Source organism: Trachinotus anak, unplaced genomic scaffold (genome assembly GCF_046630095.1).
Source record: "Trachinotus anak isolate AG129_WGS33_773 ecotype Australia unplaced genomic scaffold, CSIRO_AGI_Tana_v1 ptg000034l, whole genome shotgun sequence".
In the NCBI taxonomy this organism is placed as follows: Eukaryota; Metazoa; Chordata; class Actinopteri; order Carangiformes; family Carangidae; genus Trachinotus; species Trachinotus anak.
In genome coordinates this window covers 3,912,588-3,931,022 of record NW_027273885.1, presented here as the reverse complement: position 1 = coordinate 3,931,022, position 18,435 = coordinate 3,912,588, and the positions used below count along the sequence as shown (strand labels likewise).

The 18,435-nt window shown below is 45.4% G+C and overlaps 1 protein-coding gene and 1 long non-coding RNA gene across 3 annotated transcripts in view; one reads left to right on the top strand and one right to left on the bottom strand.

Annotated features, from left to right (window-relative positions):
- Window positions 1-3,010, top strand: part of LOC139614508 (uncharacterized) — an 8,879-nt gene extending 5,869 nt beyond the window's left edge. The window contains exons 4-5 of the long non-coding RNA XR_011687066.1: window positions 1,901-2,022; window positions 2,876-3,010. This is a non-coding gene — a long non-coding RNA (uncharacterized lncRNA). The remainder of the gene's footprint in view (window positions 1-1,900; window positions 2,023-2,875) is intronic.
- Window positions 680-18,435, bottom strand: chrd (chordin). Of its 2 annotated transcripts, XM_071471838.1 has the most exons (21): window positions 18,057-18,435; window positions 16,067-16,170; window positions 15,857-15,983; window positions 13,660-13,812; window positions 13,335-13,446; window positions 12,982-13,069; window positions 11,851-11,992; window positions 11,441-11,578; window positions 10,752-10,834; window positions 8,873-9,020; window positions 7,403-7,509; window positions 6,014-6,293; window positions 5,616-5,857; window positions 5,414-5,527; window positions 4,166-4,357; window positions 3,965-4,058; window positions 3,734-3,790; window positions 3,398-3,501; window positions 2,911-3,174; window positions 1,889-1,982; window positions 680-1,764 (listed from the first exon to the last, which is right to left on the bottom strand). In XM_071471838.1, the coding sequence occupies exons 1-21, from the start codon at window positions 18,196-18,198 to the stop codon at window positions 1,700-1,702; spliced, it is 2,850 nt and encodes a 949-aa protein (XP_071327939.1). In that variant the 5' UTR covers window positions 18,199-18,435; the 3' UTR covers window positions 680-1,699. The 2 variants fall into 2 exon arrangements, with proteins under 2 accessions (XP_071327939.1, XP_071327938.1); XM_071471837.1 differs by having other exon boundaries at window positions 3,734-4,058; window positions 18,057-18,222.

Here is an 18,435-nt window from a genome sequence, read left to right as displayed (position 1 = left end):
TTCTGCTTGCCCCTTGGCAATGTGTGTGTGTTCCTGATTCAGGAGTTTGTACATGTGTACATCTGCACATATGTGTTTATGCTTCAGTCTGTCTGCACTGTGTGTGTGTGTGTGTGTGTGTGTGTGTGTGTGTGTGTGTGTGTGTGTGTGTGTGTGTGTGTACACATGGGGAAGTATGTAAAGGACAAAACATTGCGGAGCACATGTGGTGACAGTCTGAGGAGGAGGTCAAGGAAAGGAAAGAAGGAGAAGGAGGAAAAAAGGAAGGGAACAGAGAGAAAGGAAGGAGAGGAAAATATGGTGACAACAGGAAATTAAATGACAAGACAGTGAAGAGATCAGAAGAGGAACGACACAACAAGGAAAGAAAGAAAGAGGAGAGATTACAGATGAGAGGGAAGAAAGTGAGGAAGGAGATAAAGAGAATCGATGAAGAGGCAGCGACAGAACAATGGAGAAACAGAATCAAAGGATTATGTCGGGTCAGTCTGGCTTGTCATCCCTCTGTAATCACAGCTCCATATGTGAAAAACCGTGAGCGAAGAGAAACAGAGAGGGAACGACAGAACGAAAGAGTGGAAAACTAAAATCCAGATGAAAAACAAAGATATAAATGCAGGAAGGGAAACAAGGGAGGGATTATTAGTGCGAGCCAAAACAAACCCACAGGCATTCCCTCTTTCTACCAACAAACATCTCTTTTTATTTAGTCTCCACACCATTCAATAAATACAAAATACAAACCAGCTTCATTTTCATTAACGACAATGATAGAAAATTCATAAAAAATATTACTTAATTTGAAACAGAAATGGGAACAATCGAAGCAGAGGAGCACATGAGATCAACAGGAGGTGAAGACGAAGCTCGTGTTTGTTAAGTGTCACGCTGAGACAACACACTCCCAGTCAAACAGCACTGATCCTTACGCCAGCAACTGATATCGAGTGGAACTATATTTTTTACAACTAATGAACTGACTGAAGAGTAACAGCATTTTTCACTGTGTCTTTTTAACCCGACCTTCTGCCTTTAAGTTTATTTCGTTTTTCTGTGTTACTGATTAGTCGTTTTTTTTACAGGTTAAAAACACACACACACTCATACATGTACACATCCACACATATTTAAGCAACACTTTCCTCACTATGTCCGGTGAGAGCGGCGAGAGCTACAGTAGCTATGGCGGCACTTCAAGAAGAAGCCCTGTCAGTGAAATACAACTCGCACAGTCGCACCAACGTTCACCGTTTTCAAATCCAGCTCCCAACGACGTCGACAGCACGAGAATCCCGTTCACCAGCTGCGCATTTCTTTCTACATCTACACCTTGTGTCCTGTTGAGCTGCTTTGAAAAACTGAGCAAAAATTTAAAAAAAAAAAAAAAAAAAGGAAGAAAATCCAGCAGAAATGGACGGCGGGAAGCAGAAGGCAGCAGGTTTACAAAGTCTGGTTGATCCTCTTCATAGCTTCATCCCTTCACTCGATGAGTCTGTTTTCATTTTATTGTTATTTAATATTCCTCCGTCTCTGCTCTTCTCTGTTCATTACAATCCTGAAGCTGATAACGGGGGTGGGTGGGTGTGAGGTGATGAGGGAGGGCAGGCGGGTGGGGAAGACCCAGAACAACTCTGGGTTCGGGTCCATCGGGGAGGGCGGGGCTTAAATGGGTTTGTTTGTGTGCACGTCTCCCCACAGATCAGTGTCTCCAGGTCCGTCTTTTGTCTGGAACTTTCATCGTCAGCTCGTCTTCCTCTTTGGCTTCTGTGGGAAATAGAAAAATCGAATTAAGACCCTAGCAGTAAAAGGCAGGTTTTTAAATGATTGTACCTGCTGGTGTCTTTTGTGTGTGTGTGTGTGTGTGTGTGTGTGTGTGTGTGTGGCTCACCAACACATTCAGGACAGCAGGAGCCCTCCCTGCGGGTGATGTTGGAGCAGCTCAGTACTGGACACTGCTTCCTCTGACACTTCGTCACTCCGTGCTGTGGAGGTGGAGAGAGGAAGATGGAGGGTTGTGCACAGGTTAAAAACAGGAAACAGGAATTCATGTGATGGTGTGAGAATGGGAGAATCACTTAAACAGTCTTCAACACTATGAGAGGAATGTCAGAATAAGAGGAAGAACAGTCCGGGCTGTAAATTTATTCAGATACTGATCAATCTCAAATTGGATAATTGTGAAAAGAAGATTCATTTAGTTTTGCTTTTTGTTTCTTATTATACTTATAACCTGCATTAATTGTTTTTTGGGGGCCACTCGTGCAGCACAACATGCTGCACAACATACAAGTTGATGCATGTTAGAAAACTTGTGTTTCTGGCCACCTGACAAATTTAAGTCTGATATTCTCTCTTTGTTTCAGCTGATTTGGTTTATGTCAGTGAATTCAACATAATTCACATTGCATGTAGTCATTTCACTATATTTTCATATGAAAATATTGATAAGAGCAGCTTTAAATCTTAATTAGATAAAAGAGACTCTATGTACGAGTACAGCATATTTGCTAAAGCAGTGGTCCTTAACTTTTACTGGGGTTCCCAGTAAAAATGGTAATTTTATGGTGAAAATAACACAATGACAGAGTGTGTGACTATTTTGGTGATGGGTTTCAAACACTTTCTGTAACACAACATCTAAACTCAAAAATCTTATCAGACGGGGGTCCGTGGTCTAATTTGTGTCAGTTTAGGGGCTGTGCGCAGTTTAGCATTGTGCTAAATTACTGCATAATCAGAGCACTTTTATTAAAAGGATTTAGTTTGAACTCATCATATTTCAATGTTCTTTTTGAAAACATAACTTTTATTTATCAATTTCTAACCAGCTGCCTTCAAGCAGTTTTGATGATTAATAACTTTACTTTTCTTTCAGCAAAGTAAAAGTATCTCCATGGGAGGGTCACTCACATCACACCAGCAGTTGATGCACTTCATCTCCCCCACCAGCGGGACCCAGGGGTGCCAGTTGTCGCTGTTCTGGTAGTAGTTCTTGCCGAACTTGCAGTGCCTGGGGCCGTCGGCCTGCATCATGTCGCTGTGCTCCAGGCCAGCCGGCGTCCTCTCCTCCTCCGGACACTCTTTACAGCAGTCAGAGGGGTTTCGTCTCACGGGATGGCTGCAGGTCAACACCGGACACGTCACTTTCTCGCAGTGCACCTCCCCTGTAGATCCCTGTGAGGAAGATTCAGTGTTAGCAGCAGATTAGGTGCCTTTTTTTTTTCTCCAGAGAAATAATAATAATCATCAAAGTCTGAATAATCCCCAAGAAAGAACTGATGAGAAATGTATTTTTGTCTCTGTTTCTTTTGAATCTAATACAAGATAAATGATCCATTAAGGGCTTTTGGAAAGTAAATCCAGCCAGATGTTAGTGGGTTTATTGGTGTATATTTACCTTGCAAGTGCAGACAGCGCATTTAATGTAGCCAAAGGGAGGTACAAAGGGATGCCATGTGGTTCCTGGGGCGTGCATCTTTTGGTCTCCTTCAAAGTAACAACCTGAGAGAGAGAGAGAGAAGAGGAGGAAAAAAAAGGTTACTGAGGACAGTCGGCAGGGAAATGCCTGAATGATTCAGAGTGAACTTTAAACTGTAGGCAGAAATTCAAAGTAAGAAGCACAAGTATAAAAAAAGACACAATAAAAGAGAAAAAAGGCTTCAGAGGAAAAACTAAGAAGAAAAAAAACAGGAGAAGAAGAAGCCAAGTCTGAGATGGGGGAGGTGGTACATACCTTCAGGATGTTCGTCCACTCTCTCTGGAGTGTTCATGTCCTTGGGCTCCCTCCTCTCTGTGCAGGAAACAGGAAATGGAGACATAAAAACAGAATTATGATTTCTGTGGGGAACACTGGATTTCACCCAAAAAGGATGAAAGAAACCAGGGACTGAAATCAGCATAGCCACTATAAAACACTGTGGCATACACTGATACATCTCATGTACAACTACAATCTCTGCCTCACCGTCACACACAGGGCAGCACTTGTCCTCAGGCTGGATGGTCCTGGAGCAGGTCAGCACCGGACAGATGACTGGGTCACAGATCACCGTTCGCTTCTATGGGAAAAAATGCAGAAAGTTGACGAAGAGTGACTTTTATTGGTGACGAAGCATCACCGCTGACTAAACATCGTCTCACTGCTGCCTCTGCTTGGCGTCTTTACCTGGCAGCTGCAGGAGAAGCACTTGTCGTAGCTGGGCGTCCAGCGGGAGCCGTGAGCGTGGTGCTGGTTCTCAAAGAAGCAGGTGTGAGGGTCTTTCTTCAGCTCCTCCGGGTCCTTCACAAAGAGGTCGTCAAACTCGGCCTCCTCCACCTCCCCTCTGGTCCCGAACTCACAGTTGTTTGGCACATGGACCTGCGGAGAGGAAGAGTGTTGGAGAGAGGAAAAGAAAGGACAGATGGAGGTGGGGGTAGGAGGAAAGCAGAGGAAAGACAGAAGAGAGGGAGGTGAGGACATCAGAGATTCGTCGGCCACACCTGACAGGTATCAAGCTGACCCGTTAATTGTCCCTGAGCGAAGCGTTTGTGTGCGCCCGGTGGCAGATGGCTGTTTATGTGTCGGACCTGTTTGCTGTTAAAACAGCCGGACCCCACTGAACGAAGATCATGAGCCAGCGCACCTGCGAGGCTGCAAATAGGTTTGTGGGCGACTGTGGTCTGCGTTTGTGTTTCTGAACCCCAATAAAACTTTAACTTTTCACAGGCAGACAACACCTGCCAGTGAAAGTGTATGTGTGTGGGCGAGCGAGCGAGCGCTTAGTGAGCAATCACACAGACACATAAACTCTCAGATGGTTAAAGGAGGCCCCAAGGACTCTCCTGCTAGTCGTCTTCTTCTTTCTATGATCTAATCCTCTGATTTTCATTGTCTTACTGATATTGCTCATAGGATTTGAGATTGTTTTCTGTGACTTGGCTCTGAAACGCTCACAATTTGTTTAATTTAACATCAAAATTCACAGTTGGAAATGTGTAACTTGTCCTTACAGCTACTGGCATCTCGCCTTCTAGCCTGACCACACTACTTAGCTGCCGTTTTATTGTGTTATGGTTGAAAAAAAAAAAAACTCCACGGAGCCTGCTTTTAATACTATTTTGTGCCAGAAAACACCCACATTGTTTCCCTCAGAATTTGTTCACATCAGGTTCAGGTCCTCTAAAACCTCTGGACCGTCATGAGGCTAAAATCCTTCACTGGAGCCTCACAGGTGACTGACCCTGCTTACTCTTTTACTTTTACTGTGGAATCTGCCTCAGATTAATAATGAATATATTAAAACATGCAAATAAATATCTAAAGACGGAGATGTGTCAGTCTAATAACACAACATATGGTAAATATATGTGGATAAACATGATTTAAGTGTAACATGAATGTAAAGTGGTGGGTTTGTGGCTTTTCTTCACATACCCGTCCTCGTATTTCTCCTCGGGGGTTGAGCTTGGTGCTGACTTGAATGAAGGCAGTTCCCTGGTCCAGGTGTCGCAGTAATTCAACGCTCATGTCCTTTAAGACTCCCTGAGCCTGGAGGAGAGGAGAGGGTGTGAGGTTTTGTTTCTATCTGATGTATTTTGTCTACACTTGTGCTCGCTCTGTGTTTACACTCATGTACCTGTGATCCATAGAAGCCGGTCAGCAGCCTCTTGTGGGTGGTGGTGCTGTCCTCTATCTCTCCGATCTCGGCCAGTCCGTGGAGGTGGGCGTTCACGGTGAGGTCGTCGGTCTTGCTGAGGCCCGCGACCACGATCTCGTAATGCAGGTGACACTGTTTGTCCACAGACACCCAGGCGTGTCCTGCAGCACCGGTTCTTACCGGTGGGGACACAAAGTGACCAGCCAGAAGGGTGGGCAGCTCTGGAGGGGGGAGGAAATCAATTAAAGTGAGAGTGGATCCTGCACATTTATAAAGCAGCCCCCTGTGTTTTCATGTGCTTCTTGAATTTAAAGACCTCCCTCCCACAGCACCTGCCTCTGCCCATCCTTCCTCCCCTTGCCTCCATCAATCCTCACCGTGTCGGGGCGCCTCCAGGCCACTGTAGAGCAGAGCCCTTATCTGCCCCCTCAGCTCCCCCTCCTGGCTGTGCGCCGTGGCCACGTTGATGAACAGCTCGTTCTGCAGCAGCATGTGGATGTGTCGGGCCTCCAGGCGGCTCCAGCTGCCCGCCGCCTGGCCCGTGACCTTGTTGTACTCCGGCGTCAGGTCGTACAGCACAGAGCGCTTGTTACGCCGCCTCGGCTTCAGCTCTATAGTGAGGCCGACCACGTCGCTGGTGAGACCTGCAACCTGGACCTGGAGGAAGGAGGTGAGGCACAGAAGGTTACAGCCCCCGTTCGCTTAATGTTTCTTCACTTGTTTGAAATTCACTGCGACGTGCAGAGTTTGAAACGTCACATTCGTCTGCTGAGGAGGGAACGTTTCTCTGTAGTGACTGTAAATCTGACTTTAAGACGGGAGCTCACAAGGAGGTTTTATGACATTGCAACAAGACTGGAAGCCTGATGTGGTTCAATATGTAACTTACACAAGTCTGATGCAGAAACAAAAAGTAAATGCATAATAAGATATTATGGATTTTTCAATGAGGGCAATGAAGCAGATGTTTTTTAAGAGTTTTTAACACAAATTATTACTCTAAGCTGAGTGTTTTTATAGGTCTGGAAACCTGCCTGGACGGGTTGTTTAATTAGTGATTAGTTTGTGGGTGTGGGTGAGTTTTATCAGCTTAATTTGATAGCAGTAAAAAGGGGAATGAATCAACATTTTCTGCCTTGTTTTATTTCCATTTACTCAGTTTAATCACTAGTTTTTTGAAGAAGAAGATTCCACGTCTTTAGTTTAAGACCGGTGATGTGCAGTTTTTCTGAGGGACGACTGGATGAAGTGTGTTGAGGATTTCTTTCCTTCTGACATCGTGACTAGTTCACCTCTAGGTGCATTTCCATTAACCTGCTTAACATGGCGTGTGAAATTACAACCTTAAAAATAAGAAATGGAAACATGAGTTTAAAAAAAACTATCAAGTGTTGCAAAAATCTTGACTAGATTGTTTGACAAAACAATATTTTGCTAAATTGAAATGGAAAACTTCCGTTATCAGGCCCCAGGGAGCCAGAAATCCGTCGCCGTGTTTAATTGGATGATATCGCGAGAGGAGAAAACAAAGCTTTATCAGCTTTAACATCATGAAATGGAAATAAACCTTTTGCAAATGTGTTTTGTTGACGTTTATGAAATCGCTTCTATTTTGCGCAAAAACCTGGGTTGAAACCCGACCAAAATAAACGATAACAGGTGAGCTGAGCCTCTGCAAAAGTAAATATTACACTTTTACCACAGTTAAGCACACAGAGGGAATAGAAGAATAAAAATGCAAAGATAAAAGTGAACAAAAACCTCACCTGGTAGTCCAGTGTGCCGTTGTCATGGAGGTTAAAGATGGCGGATCCCACGCCTCCCGTCTTCCCCAGGGTCAGTGCATCACCGCTGGACATCACACTCTGAATAGCTGAGCCAGACAAAGACAGATTAATTTCAAAAAGCTAAATCCTGCTCAGGTCACTTATCTGAAGCCATCACTTCTCCCCCCCCGGAGTTTCCCTCCATGAAACTACAGTGGAGCCTGACAGCTGAGAGATGAGGCAACGATTTCATGTCATGTTAAAATTTGCTGGTTGTTTGACGGAGGGGGGAGATGGGGACACATTTACATTCCCTCACGTTCTGCACACACACACACTCACACTGCAGCCACATGTCCATGTCATCCCTTCACAGAGAAGAGAGTCATTGAGGGGACAGATTCAATTGAACCGATAATCAGGAGGCGTTTCCGCTTGTGTAATCGTGTGAGACCTTGAGCCAAAAACATACATGTTGAAGAACTGTCTAACACACACACACACACGCACACAAACCCACCCAAGGTTAAGCCTTAGAATGAGGTAACCCTTGTTGAATGCAGTATGCTTAAAAAGATTGAGCTGAGCAGACAGGAGGGAATGAGTAACAGAGAAGGAGAGAAACATTTTTTGAAATGACACGGACACAGAAAAAAGCCAGAGAGGAGGAAAGACGCCAAAGATACACACAGACGACAGGACCGATGTGAACTGAGAGACAGAAAGAGTGAAGAAAGAGGAGAGGAGCGAGGGAGGAAAGAGGGAAGGAAGGAAGGAAAGAGTGTGTTGGGTTTGAATTCTTCACACATAACGTCAAGCTGTTAATCACAGCAATGGAGCACCAGCATGGAGAGTCAGGTCCAGCAGACTGTGACCTTGGCAGCACCAGTGTGTGTGTGTGTGTGTGTGTGTGTGTGTGTGCGCGTGTGTGTGTGAGTGTGTTTAAAAAAATAGTGTCTTTATGTATATTTGTGTCATTTGTGCGCACGTCTTTGTGCATGTTAGGTAATGAAGTGTGTTTGCAAACACTGAACACCTTGATGTTCGATGTTCATGTTCAAGTATGCGTCCCATGAAAAGAGACCATATGTACATGCTTTTTACGGTTTGAGGCGATTGGGCTGTCCACAGCATTCCTGAAAGCTCACACACACACAGAGACACACACACACACACACGCATACACAGTCTTGGTGGGCCACCAAGTCAAACAGAAGGTCTATAAACATTGTTTCCCCCCAGCGATAAGACTTGAAAGGATGGAGACAGAAAGAAAAAAGAAGTATTTATGGAGGAGAATGACAAAAACAGCCACAGACGAACGAGCACAAACCAACTGCAACACAAAAACACATTCTTAGCAACCGACGTGTTTGTTGCATCTACGGTGCCGAGCACACAACTCGCTGAGAGGAAAACCAGCTTTCTTTTCACCCCCTGTGAAGCTGTTTGTTTGTAGCGGTCACTTACTGTCACAGGATTTCCTGCCAGTGATGAAGCCCGAGATCTGCCGGGGGTCCTGATCCTCTGTCGCCACGGCGATCTCCAGCTGACCGCGAGATAGCCAGAATAGTTCGCGGCTGTTGAGGTCTGTCAGCACCTCCGCAAAATCTGGATCCTGCACAGATTGAAACAGATACGAGTAAATATGAAAACTATATTCCAGTGTAAACAAAAACCTTTTCAGCACCAGAAATGAAAATGTCACAGCATAACGTTAAGATCTTCTTGACGTGCTGGTGGCCGAGCACCAACACTGTGCCAATGTAACCAAACAACGACTTCTTTGGACAAAGGACAGACAAGTCAGACCAGACTTGTTTCCAGCTAAAATGAACTTGTCGCATCAGTTTGAACTAAACAAACACAGGCTGAGCACAACGGATCCCAGGACAGTAAAGTCTCCTCTCTGCCAGATTAATTCAGCAATCTCAAAGGCATCGCACAGTCACAATCCAAACAGATCAGTTACATTAAAACACAGATTTTAAATCATAAGTGCATGCCTGAACCCTGGGCTAAAATATGGCCTGCGTTGCCTTAACACGTTTCATATTGAGTAAAGTTTAATTTCAAGCAGGAAGACTGGACTCTGGCAAGAACAGGATGGGAGGGGGGGGTCAGGACGTTGAGAAATGCTGGATTAATAGGACAGATGTACGAGCGTGTTGAAGAAATGTTACTTTTATGACCTCGGGGCCTGGGTTCAATATAAATATACATGTACCATAAATCCACACGGTGAGGAGCCAAAGCAGAGAAGGGGGCTGGACAGAGAGAGCTGTGACATGTATTTGGGAAAATGAATGGAGAGAATAATGAGGGAGAGGTAAGGCGAGGAAGGATATATTGGGGTCTTGTGTAAATCAGGCCGAGCAGTAACTGTCAGGGTTATTGGTCCAGTAAAAAACATGACTTCACACATTTAAGAATCAAATGCATTTTCTTCTCTATGTGCGTTTCAGACTCGCAGCCAAAAAACGAGGCCTCTGTGACTCAGCTGGACTCGGAGTGAGTCAGCGCTTTGGTTTCAGCGTCTCGCTCGAGGACACTTGCAGAGGTCGCGTTGCCGAGCTCAAACCTTTCACATGTTTTTCACGGACAGTCTCCCTCGGCGCTCGGCTTGAAAGAAGCGCATCGGCCCGTCATGCAATTCCTGGCAGAATTAAAAACAGACCCGCTTTTCATCACTCCTCCTCCTCCTCCTCTCCCCTCCTTCCTCCCTCCATCCATCTCAGCCCACAGACCACTAACCACTGACATGTGTGAGGAGTGTGTATGCAGTCCATCCTCTCTACCTCCCTCCCCTCTGTCTCTCATCCCTCGCTCACATCTGTCTCCTGCAAAAGCTCCTCTCACACACTTTCTCTCCTCTTGCCCCCCCCCCCCCTCTCTCCCTCCATCGATTTTCTTGTCACATCTCAGGGTAGTTAGCTGTGATCAGAGTGGCGGCGACAACAGCGCTAGGGATGTGGCGACCAAACCACATCCGTCTCTGAGAGGAGGAGGGTGGGGAGGAGGAGGAGGGTGGGGAGGGGTCTGGGAGTGCGAGTGTGTTGCTGTGTCATATGTTCCAAACCGACAACAACACTGCTCCTCCTCCAGTCCGTGCTCCTCCTCCTCCTCCTCCCAGATAACACTTCTCCCTGAAACTTCCTACTTACTTTCACATGTTGATCAGTGGTTTTTCACAACAACTTGCAGGTAGCACTAATTATTTTCTATTTATTTTGATTTCTGAATATTTCCTACTTTCAAATGTGAAGATAAACACTAGATCACTATGAGCAGCTTTCGGTGTTGGTGTCAGCCCCGTGTTGACCAAGCTGTAGACCCTGGTTTTACTCACGTGAGAGGTGATGTTGGCCCGGATCTCTCTCAGGACGTGTTGGCGGTACACGAGCTGGACTCGGATGGGAACCACAAGGGGCTCTGAGGAGAGAGAGACAGAAGGTTTAGAGACAGAGATTATAATGATCCCAAAAAGATGGTTCTGGTCCCAGTGGGTTTTTAGTTTTTAACTCTTATTCCTCCAGGGATGATGATGATGATATGATCAGCTGGAGGAATGGAAAGTCAGCGTTTTGTTCTGACGGCTGGTGATAAATCGAAGTTTTGACGAGGGCTGAACGACATGAAAAAACCGTCAGATACTGCAAATGTGATATGAGTCACGGTTTCAGTTGTAATGGTTTTACATTTCATTTTCACTAAAGGAAATTTGATGATGATGATGTGATTTTTTTGCTGGGGCTTGTACCAAACATGCATGTTCCTCCACATCTGGAGAACATGACCAACAGGCTGGGGCGTCACTGTAGCACCACAGTGCAATTTTACCTTTATCAAAAGAAACTGCAGGTCCTCCTATTTGGAAATTGCACTCGGCCATTTTTCTATTTCAATAATATTTTGATTATTTGTGCAGTTTTGACTGATCATCTCCGTCTGCTCATCAGAGTTAATCTGATCTATCCTCCCTTTTCTCTCCATCTCACTTTTCCTTTCTCCTCACCTCCTCCCTCCCTGTTCTCTCACCTTTGTCCTTGTGTCTGATGAGGCCTTGCAGGATGAGGATGAAGTGAAGGTTGTTCTCTGTGTCGCTCAGCGTCAACATGGCGATACCTCCCATGCCTGAATTCTCCTCCTCGGACGTCAGCGTCGAACTAAACGTCTCTGCACATCAGACACATGCACATCACCACGTTCAGTATCTGTGTTCTCTTACAGTTCTTCTATACAAATATTCCTCTGTAAACAAAGCTCTCACTTTTTCACTACATTAATCCACGCAAGGCTTTTTAAGATTACATGAGAATGTATACAGTTCCACTCATTTGTAAATATTGAGTTTATTGTGTAGTGCAACACAGAAACAAAAGCCTGCACATGTCTAAAGGAATATTACAAAGAAAAATGATGTTATAATATCCTGCATGCACACGCACCAGCAAACAGAGCCCTGTGCTTGATGATCTTTCCCTCCACCTCCTCTCGTCGGCTCGTCGACGCAGTCATGCGGACGCGGATCTGCTCCGACTGCAGCTGTCGCATTAGAGGCTTGGCCAGGTTCTTCCACACGCCACAGATCTGCAGAAACACACACAAAAACATGCACGGAGGCAGGTGAAGCTGCAGCGAAGTGAAGCGAAGACGCAACTGCAGGTTGACATTCACCCGTTTTTCTCTCCCTCATGAAACGCATCTAAGCAGACGCAGATAACACACGCACATCTGCTGAATGCATCAAATCATGTGATCGCAATCTCAACCCCAAGCTGCAAACGTTAACCATAAAACCACGACTTCTTCTCCAGAGCAGAGGGAAGAAATGTGGCAGCGTGCCGTTGCTCCATAACTCAAGAGTTTGGGGGTAATCTCCCATTTTAATTAGCGATGCTCTCTGTCCCCCTGCTTAGCAGTGATGTAACGTGTGAAAAATTCTCCCTTTCCAAAAGTTTTTGCTGCAGCAAACTCCCTCATCTCCCTCCCCCCCTTTCTTCCTCTATTTGTGCCAGAGTGTTTTCTCTAAGGTCCTCTGGTGCTTGACACTGACATTTATCTAAAAATAATAATAGGCCAGTTTCTGGGACCTGTATTTAAGGGGCTCCCGCCTCGCTGAGCAGAGTGTTGGGGTCTGAGATGGAATGAGGAGATGTGTGTTTTTTGGCAGGAAATGATGTGTAGTGATCGAGCTGGACCTCGGGGAGTGTGTGGACCTGCATGAATGGGTACTACTGTTACACCAACATATTAGTTTTCTGATTTATCAGAATAATATGAGGCTTTTTTTTATGAAACCCAGTCTTGTACAGTCTTGAGTGAGTGTTGATGTTTACTGCAGTTGTGCAATCAGAGTTAATGATGTTTACAAAGAGGCACAAAAGGAAGTGTCACTGTGTGTGTGTGTGTGTGTGTGTGTGTGTTTATCATTTATTATTGCAGGGTGAGTTATGTCAGATCTTGAGCATGTGAGACCATTTATCAATTCCCTCTCTCAGGAAACACACAGACACACACACGTAACAAAGACAACACTAACGGAAGAAAGATTATTTTCTGTTTATGCGATGTCTTACCATGTCTGACTGTCCCCTGGGGACCCTGTACTCAAAGGCTGTGGTCCCATCTGAATCCAGGAAGACTATTTTACTGGGACGACCCATTCTGCAAAGTAAGGGAAGACAAAAAAGGACAGATGTTTAATGTATAAGGTTAATAATGACAGTGTGTTCAGATACATAACTCGTGCATTTTTCTTCTATTCCATTTCACTACCTCTCAAACAATTTAAAAAATGATGACTCTTTTAAATTTGCGATCCTAAACACTTTGAGTTTGTCTGAGAAAAGCGGTAGAGGAGCTGGGAGGTTAGGATCAGCCGTGACTCTGCTGTAGCTGCAGGAAAGAGGAGACAGACTGTGTGTTTTACCTCTGGTATGTGATGGAGAAGGCCAGGCTGGTTCTGGTCAGAGAGAAGCGAGCTCTGGCAACACCGCTGGAGCTCAATGAGTCTGCCCCCCCTGTCAACACTGCTACAAAATCTGCAGGAGGAGAGATTTAAGGTATTTAATTTAACATATGCCATAATAAGCATTCCTGTCCATACTGCTTTATTTACAGCCTGTTGCGTGACGAGTTAGATCTAGTTAGGCCCAATAAATAACAGCTGTTTTTGTGTAATATTATTCTTCTTGATGCACTGTCTTGGCTTAAGTGTATTTGTGGTCTGTCTATCTTCAGGTGCTTCTGCTCACCAGTGCGGCTCTCCCCGGGGCCCAAGTCCTCGGAGCTCAGGTAAGATCTGTCATTGTAAGATTTGTGGAGGTCGTCCTCCTTCTCTTTGCCCTTCTCATGGAAATACTCAAAGTTGTCCAGCACAGAGTCTGTCTGTTTCTTGTCATCATCACCTGCGGAGGGAAAAGAAAACAGTGTTGTGTCTTGTGTAGATGTTGTACATTGTATGCAGTTGGCCAAAATGTATAGCTATTGTTGGCCTCTGAAAGCTCAACGAAATTAAGTCTAATTTGATCTGGTTTTGTGCAAATGTGAACATGTTTTATTCGTTTTCAATTTTCTGGAAGGAACACTGTTACCACGAGTGGTGTTCTCATTTCTGGCAAGATAAACCATGTGAACCCAAACATTTCAAAACACTTTCTGCTCCACCGCTCTCCAAAGTCTGGTGCACAAATGAGACTAAAGCAGCGGCTGTCTTCTTTTTTTTCTTCACTGTGTTTTGAGAATGGATATAAAGAGTGTGACATGTGGAGGAGGAATGATTTAGAGGATGTCAGACATCAATTTCAAGCCAGTGGTGAAGGTCAGAACCCACTCCCTCTATCCTCCTCACTTATTCCTCTCCCCCTCTCTCTCTCTCAGCCGGGGGTAACTAAGTGGGGTAGTCTCTTGCAGCTGAAAAGCTTAAGGAGAATTCAGAGTGACAATCCCAACAATGACCCCCTGTTCCCCACAAACTGCTGTGCATCCTGATGTCATGCAGTGTCGGGGGTGGCATCGCTGGGCCAGTTGACCGTCACATAATCCATAAAGTTTTTAAGTGTCTTTACCAGCTCTCTCTGTCTGCCTGTCATTCCAGGTGTGCATGAGAGCGAGCTGTGTGCTGGCCAATCACAAACAAGAAGTTTCAACCCTCACTGACCTGACCTGAGCAAACATCCCACCCCCAACACACCCCCAGCAATTAAGCCCAGAGATGAATTTCTTTCCCAGTCCAACCCTGATGTAATGTGTATACCTCACTGCTTTAAACACACACAAACACACACACACACACACGCACACACACACACACACACACAGTAACACATGCAGAGGTGCTCACTCAGCCAAATTCAGACACACCAACAGGATCTTGAGAAAGAAAACCACAAGTTGCATCTTAGTCACCCAAACTTTATTCCTCCAAAGTTGTTTTCCAAGGAGCTCAGCTGGACTGTCTGCTTTCCCTCTTGGTGTCTGATTCACACACAAACACACACACACAGACACACACACAAACGCAGACAGACACACATACACACACATCTCAGATCTCATCATACTCTCTCCCTCGTCTGCTCCACTGGGCACGCTGAGGGGCTTCTGGGCAACGTCACTCTCACTTCTCCCCACTTAGCAATACTGTATCCTCAGGTGCACCAGTCATTACACACACACACACACACAGGCGCGTGCGTATGTAAACACACAAACATCACTTTCCATCACTTGCACAAACACACCCGCTGCTTCGGTGCCAAAGGTAAAACAAACACACTCAACCTTTTCCTTAAAACTTGACCACAACACACAGCGCAGTGTTGTCCCCACAGCGCTTTACCTTTACTTTCCATTCCATTACCAGACACACACACACGGCATAAAAAAAACACCCAATCTGCTGAATAACAGTGTGGCATGAAGACCCACCCTGTGTGTGTGTGTGTGTGTGTGTGTGCAGGGGAGCTCTGATTCTCTAATAAGGTGGAATTGTGTAAGTGGCAACGTGTGAATGAGGCCGAATTGATGGGTGGTACTTTGCGCTGCAGCTGGTTAGAGAAAATGTCTGTTTGATGCAGCTGAATGGAAAATCAATTGACCTGCTCATTGTGTCCAGCAGCTGTTCTGAAGACTAACTAGTCGACCCGGGGGCTGGAGGAAAAAAAAAACACTAAAGGTCTGAGAGTGCAACAGGGAAAATGGAGGAAAAAAGAGAGGTATGATTCAAACAAAGAATAAACAAAACTGTGGGAAAGAGGCCGTCGCCGTGGCAAAGGAGGAGCGCGTTCATTTCAGCTTTTTCCCATAAGGGTTTTTATGGTGATTTAAACTGAGCTTGCTTGTTTTTTTTTTCATTTCAAGTGCACCGCTAAAATTTGGATCAAAAGAAAAACTGTTTTCATGTGAAAAACCTCAGAGCTGCAGGAGGTGAGCGGCTCAGTGGACGGATACCTTTAGGGCAGGTTTTGCAGCAGTGGCCCGGCAGGAGGATGGGGTCGTCACAGTTCGGGTCGGGACAGTCCTGTTTGATGTTCTTACAGTTAACCTTCCCGAACACCTTCCCGCGGCGGCTCTTTTGCTGCACGTGATGAGAGAAGTGGTTGCGTCACACAATAAACTCTCAAACTCGTATCTAGAGAGAAAGACTGAGACAAAACTTACAGGTTCGCAGTGGCACTGGACACAGTGCATGACGCCAAAGGGCTCCCCCAGGTCTGGGTGCCACGTGTCCTCCAGGGAGTAGAATCGACCTCCAAATGAGCATCCTGCAACACACACATGGTCCTGGTTAGAAACTAAGTGAAATTACATCATTACATACAAGCTTTGCCCTTTTGAATTATGCTAGAAAGAATAAAGAAGAATTCAGTTAATGCATTTTTAAGTTATGAGTTGACTTGCGTAAAGTTTCTGATGTTTAATGCTCAACTCCCCGGCTTCTATTAAGTGTCAGACTCCACGATGACAAACTGTGTAGACTGGACCATTGTACCAATGTTCATATTTTCGACAAATAAATCCTGCATAGCTCACTGCCCAGGCATGTTGGAGGCGACCGAAACTCCCTGGATGCCTCATGAGTTTTGGGACTCAACCTTGCATCCTGTCTCATCTTAATGATCCATGAGCAAGCACGGGGAGACGTTCAATTTTCCACTGAAAGATTATCAAGAGATTCCCAGAAATACACACGATGTAGGCCAAACCTTGTAAAAGAGATTTTCAGATGTCATTTAATAAAGAAACGGTGGATGCCACATACAGTAGGACACTGCTCTTTGTGGCTACCTACTTAATTATAGTCATTGTTTCACTTCAGGTCCACTATAAAAAAACACATCACTGTATATTGATGTTATGGGACGTAAAAATAGTTTTTAGTGTTATTATTACTATACTACAATCATAATTGAGTGTTAGTCATGCTGAGCTACTACAGGAGTATTATAGTGTTTTTTTGGTTAGGATAAGTGGCTCTAAGTAGTGTGTGTGGTCTGAGTGAAAAGCACACACACACACACACCAACCAAACGTGATGTTACCCCTCTCCAAATGCACTGGGGCTGAAAAGCTGCCCCACTGGCTGCTACCAAGCTGGTTCACATTATTCCTTCATTACAGTGACTCCACAGATTTAAACAGTGCAGTCCGGTTACAAGGAGCCAAACTGTGAGCCGCTCGCTTTGCCTGCCACTTCTGCCTCTGCCCAAATAAATCATCTCACAGGAGCCAATGCTTGTAATGGAAAGTCGATTGATTACAGTTTCCAGCAGTGAATTACACGTCGAGGCGCTGGTTAACGTGGAGTTCCCACAGTCTTGAACTCCAGAGCAGTTACCTTGTAAAAACCGCAATGGGCTTTTGTGCGCAGGGGCTTTTTCACACATGAATCAAATGGCATCCACTGCGGTTATGACTCAGATGTTAACACAGGAGCAACCCAGTCACTGAGAAACATGTCAGGGATGGATGCATGGAAATTCAGGGGGAAATTGGTTGTTGGGAGAAGTCTGAGGACATTTTTGTGAAACTCAACTTTAAATTGTAGCTTATGTATAAATATGTTTTAAAAGTTCAGCAACTGAGACTATTGAGCTTCAAACTTCCCCGTCGCCAGCATCAGACAGAGGGCTGAGCTTGGAGATGGAGTTCATAACCTGGCCCCGTACGCGCATGCAGAACAGAATCCCTCACATCATTAAGGCAATTTAATGATTTCTTGTTTTTTAAGCAAATATTTACATACCACATGCTTATTCTACTTCTAGTAACAGTAGTGGTATCTTCAGTGCAATTCGGCATAAATGTAAGATTTTAAAATGCATTAATTTAAACAGAATCTCAACTTTTGAAGTGATACTCAGCTAGTCCTCGCTACCGCCCCCTTTGGTGTGTTTTGGCTCAAAAACAGGGATGAACTGTTTTTGAAGTTTGAAATTGTTGGTAAGAGTAATTTCTTATTGTATTGTATTTTAGCCGAATTGACGACTGGTTTCTATTAATTCATTATTAACGTTTTAATCACTTTACAGTCACACTGACCCAACATGCCAGGACTAGTTTCCTAAAAAACGGCGATTTTTGAAGGGAGTTTCGCTACAGTCTAGCGCTCCGTTTGGAGACGGGAGATAACGCTGAAACCGCTTCCTACCTGCCAGGCCCTTGGCGGGCAGCGGCTCCCTCTCTGATTGGATGGGCAGAGACGGAGACTTGAGCCGCGAGGCCGCTCCGGTGTGCAGCCACGCGCAGCCGAGCACGCACAGCAAGGAGCGGAGCGCGCGGGGAAGCAGCATCCCAGAGCTCCGTCTGTTTCCCGCCACAGATGCGAAGAAGACACCGACGACTGAGAGCCACTGATTACACGCCCTGATAAAATAAGCCAGAGGCTCGTCCTTATCTCCAGGAGTCCGGGTGATGCGTCTGAGAGGCTCCGCGCTGGATCCTCCTGGAGACCGGTCCTTCCTCAGCACCAGCAGCCCCCTCACAGTCCGTCCCTGTCGGTTTTATAGCCCGCTTCCCTGACAGCTTGA

Bases quoted from the DNA above. Each gene is read 5' to 3' on its own strand.
- chrd (XM_071471837.1), bottom strand. From the start codon at position 18,198: ATGCTGCTTCCCCGCGCGCTCCGCTCCTTGCTGTGCGTGCTCGGCTGC. The intron at 11,579-11,850 runs GTGCGTGTGCAT...TCTGATGTGCAG, and splicing joins GCACAGGGCTCTGTTTGCTG to AGACGTTTAGTTCGACGCTG. The intron at 7,510-8,872 runs GTAAGTGACCGC...TGTCTGGCTCAG, and splicing joins TGGCAGGAAATCCTGTGACA to CTATTCAGAGTGTGATGTCC.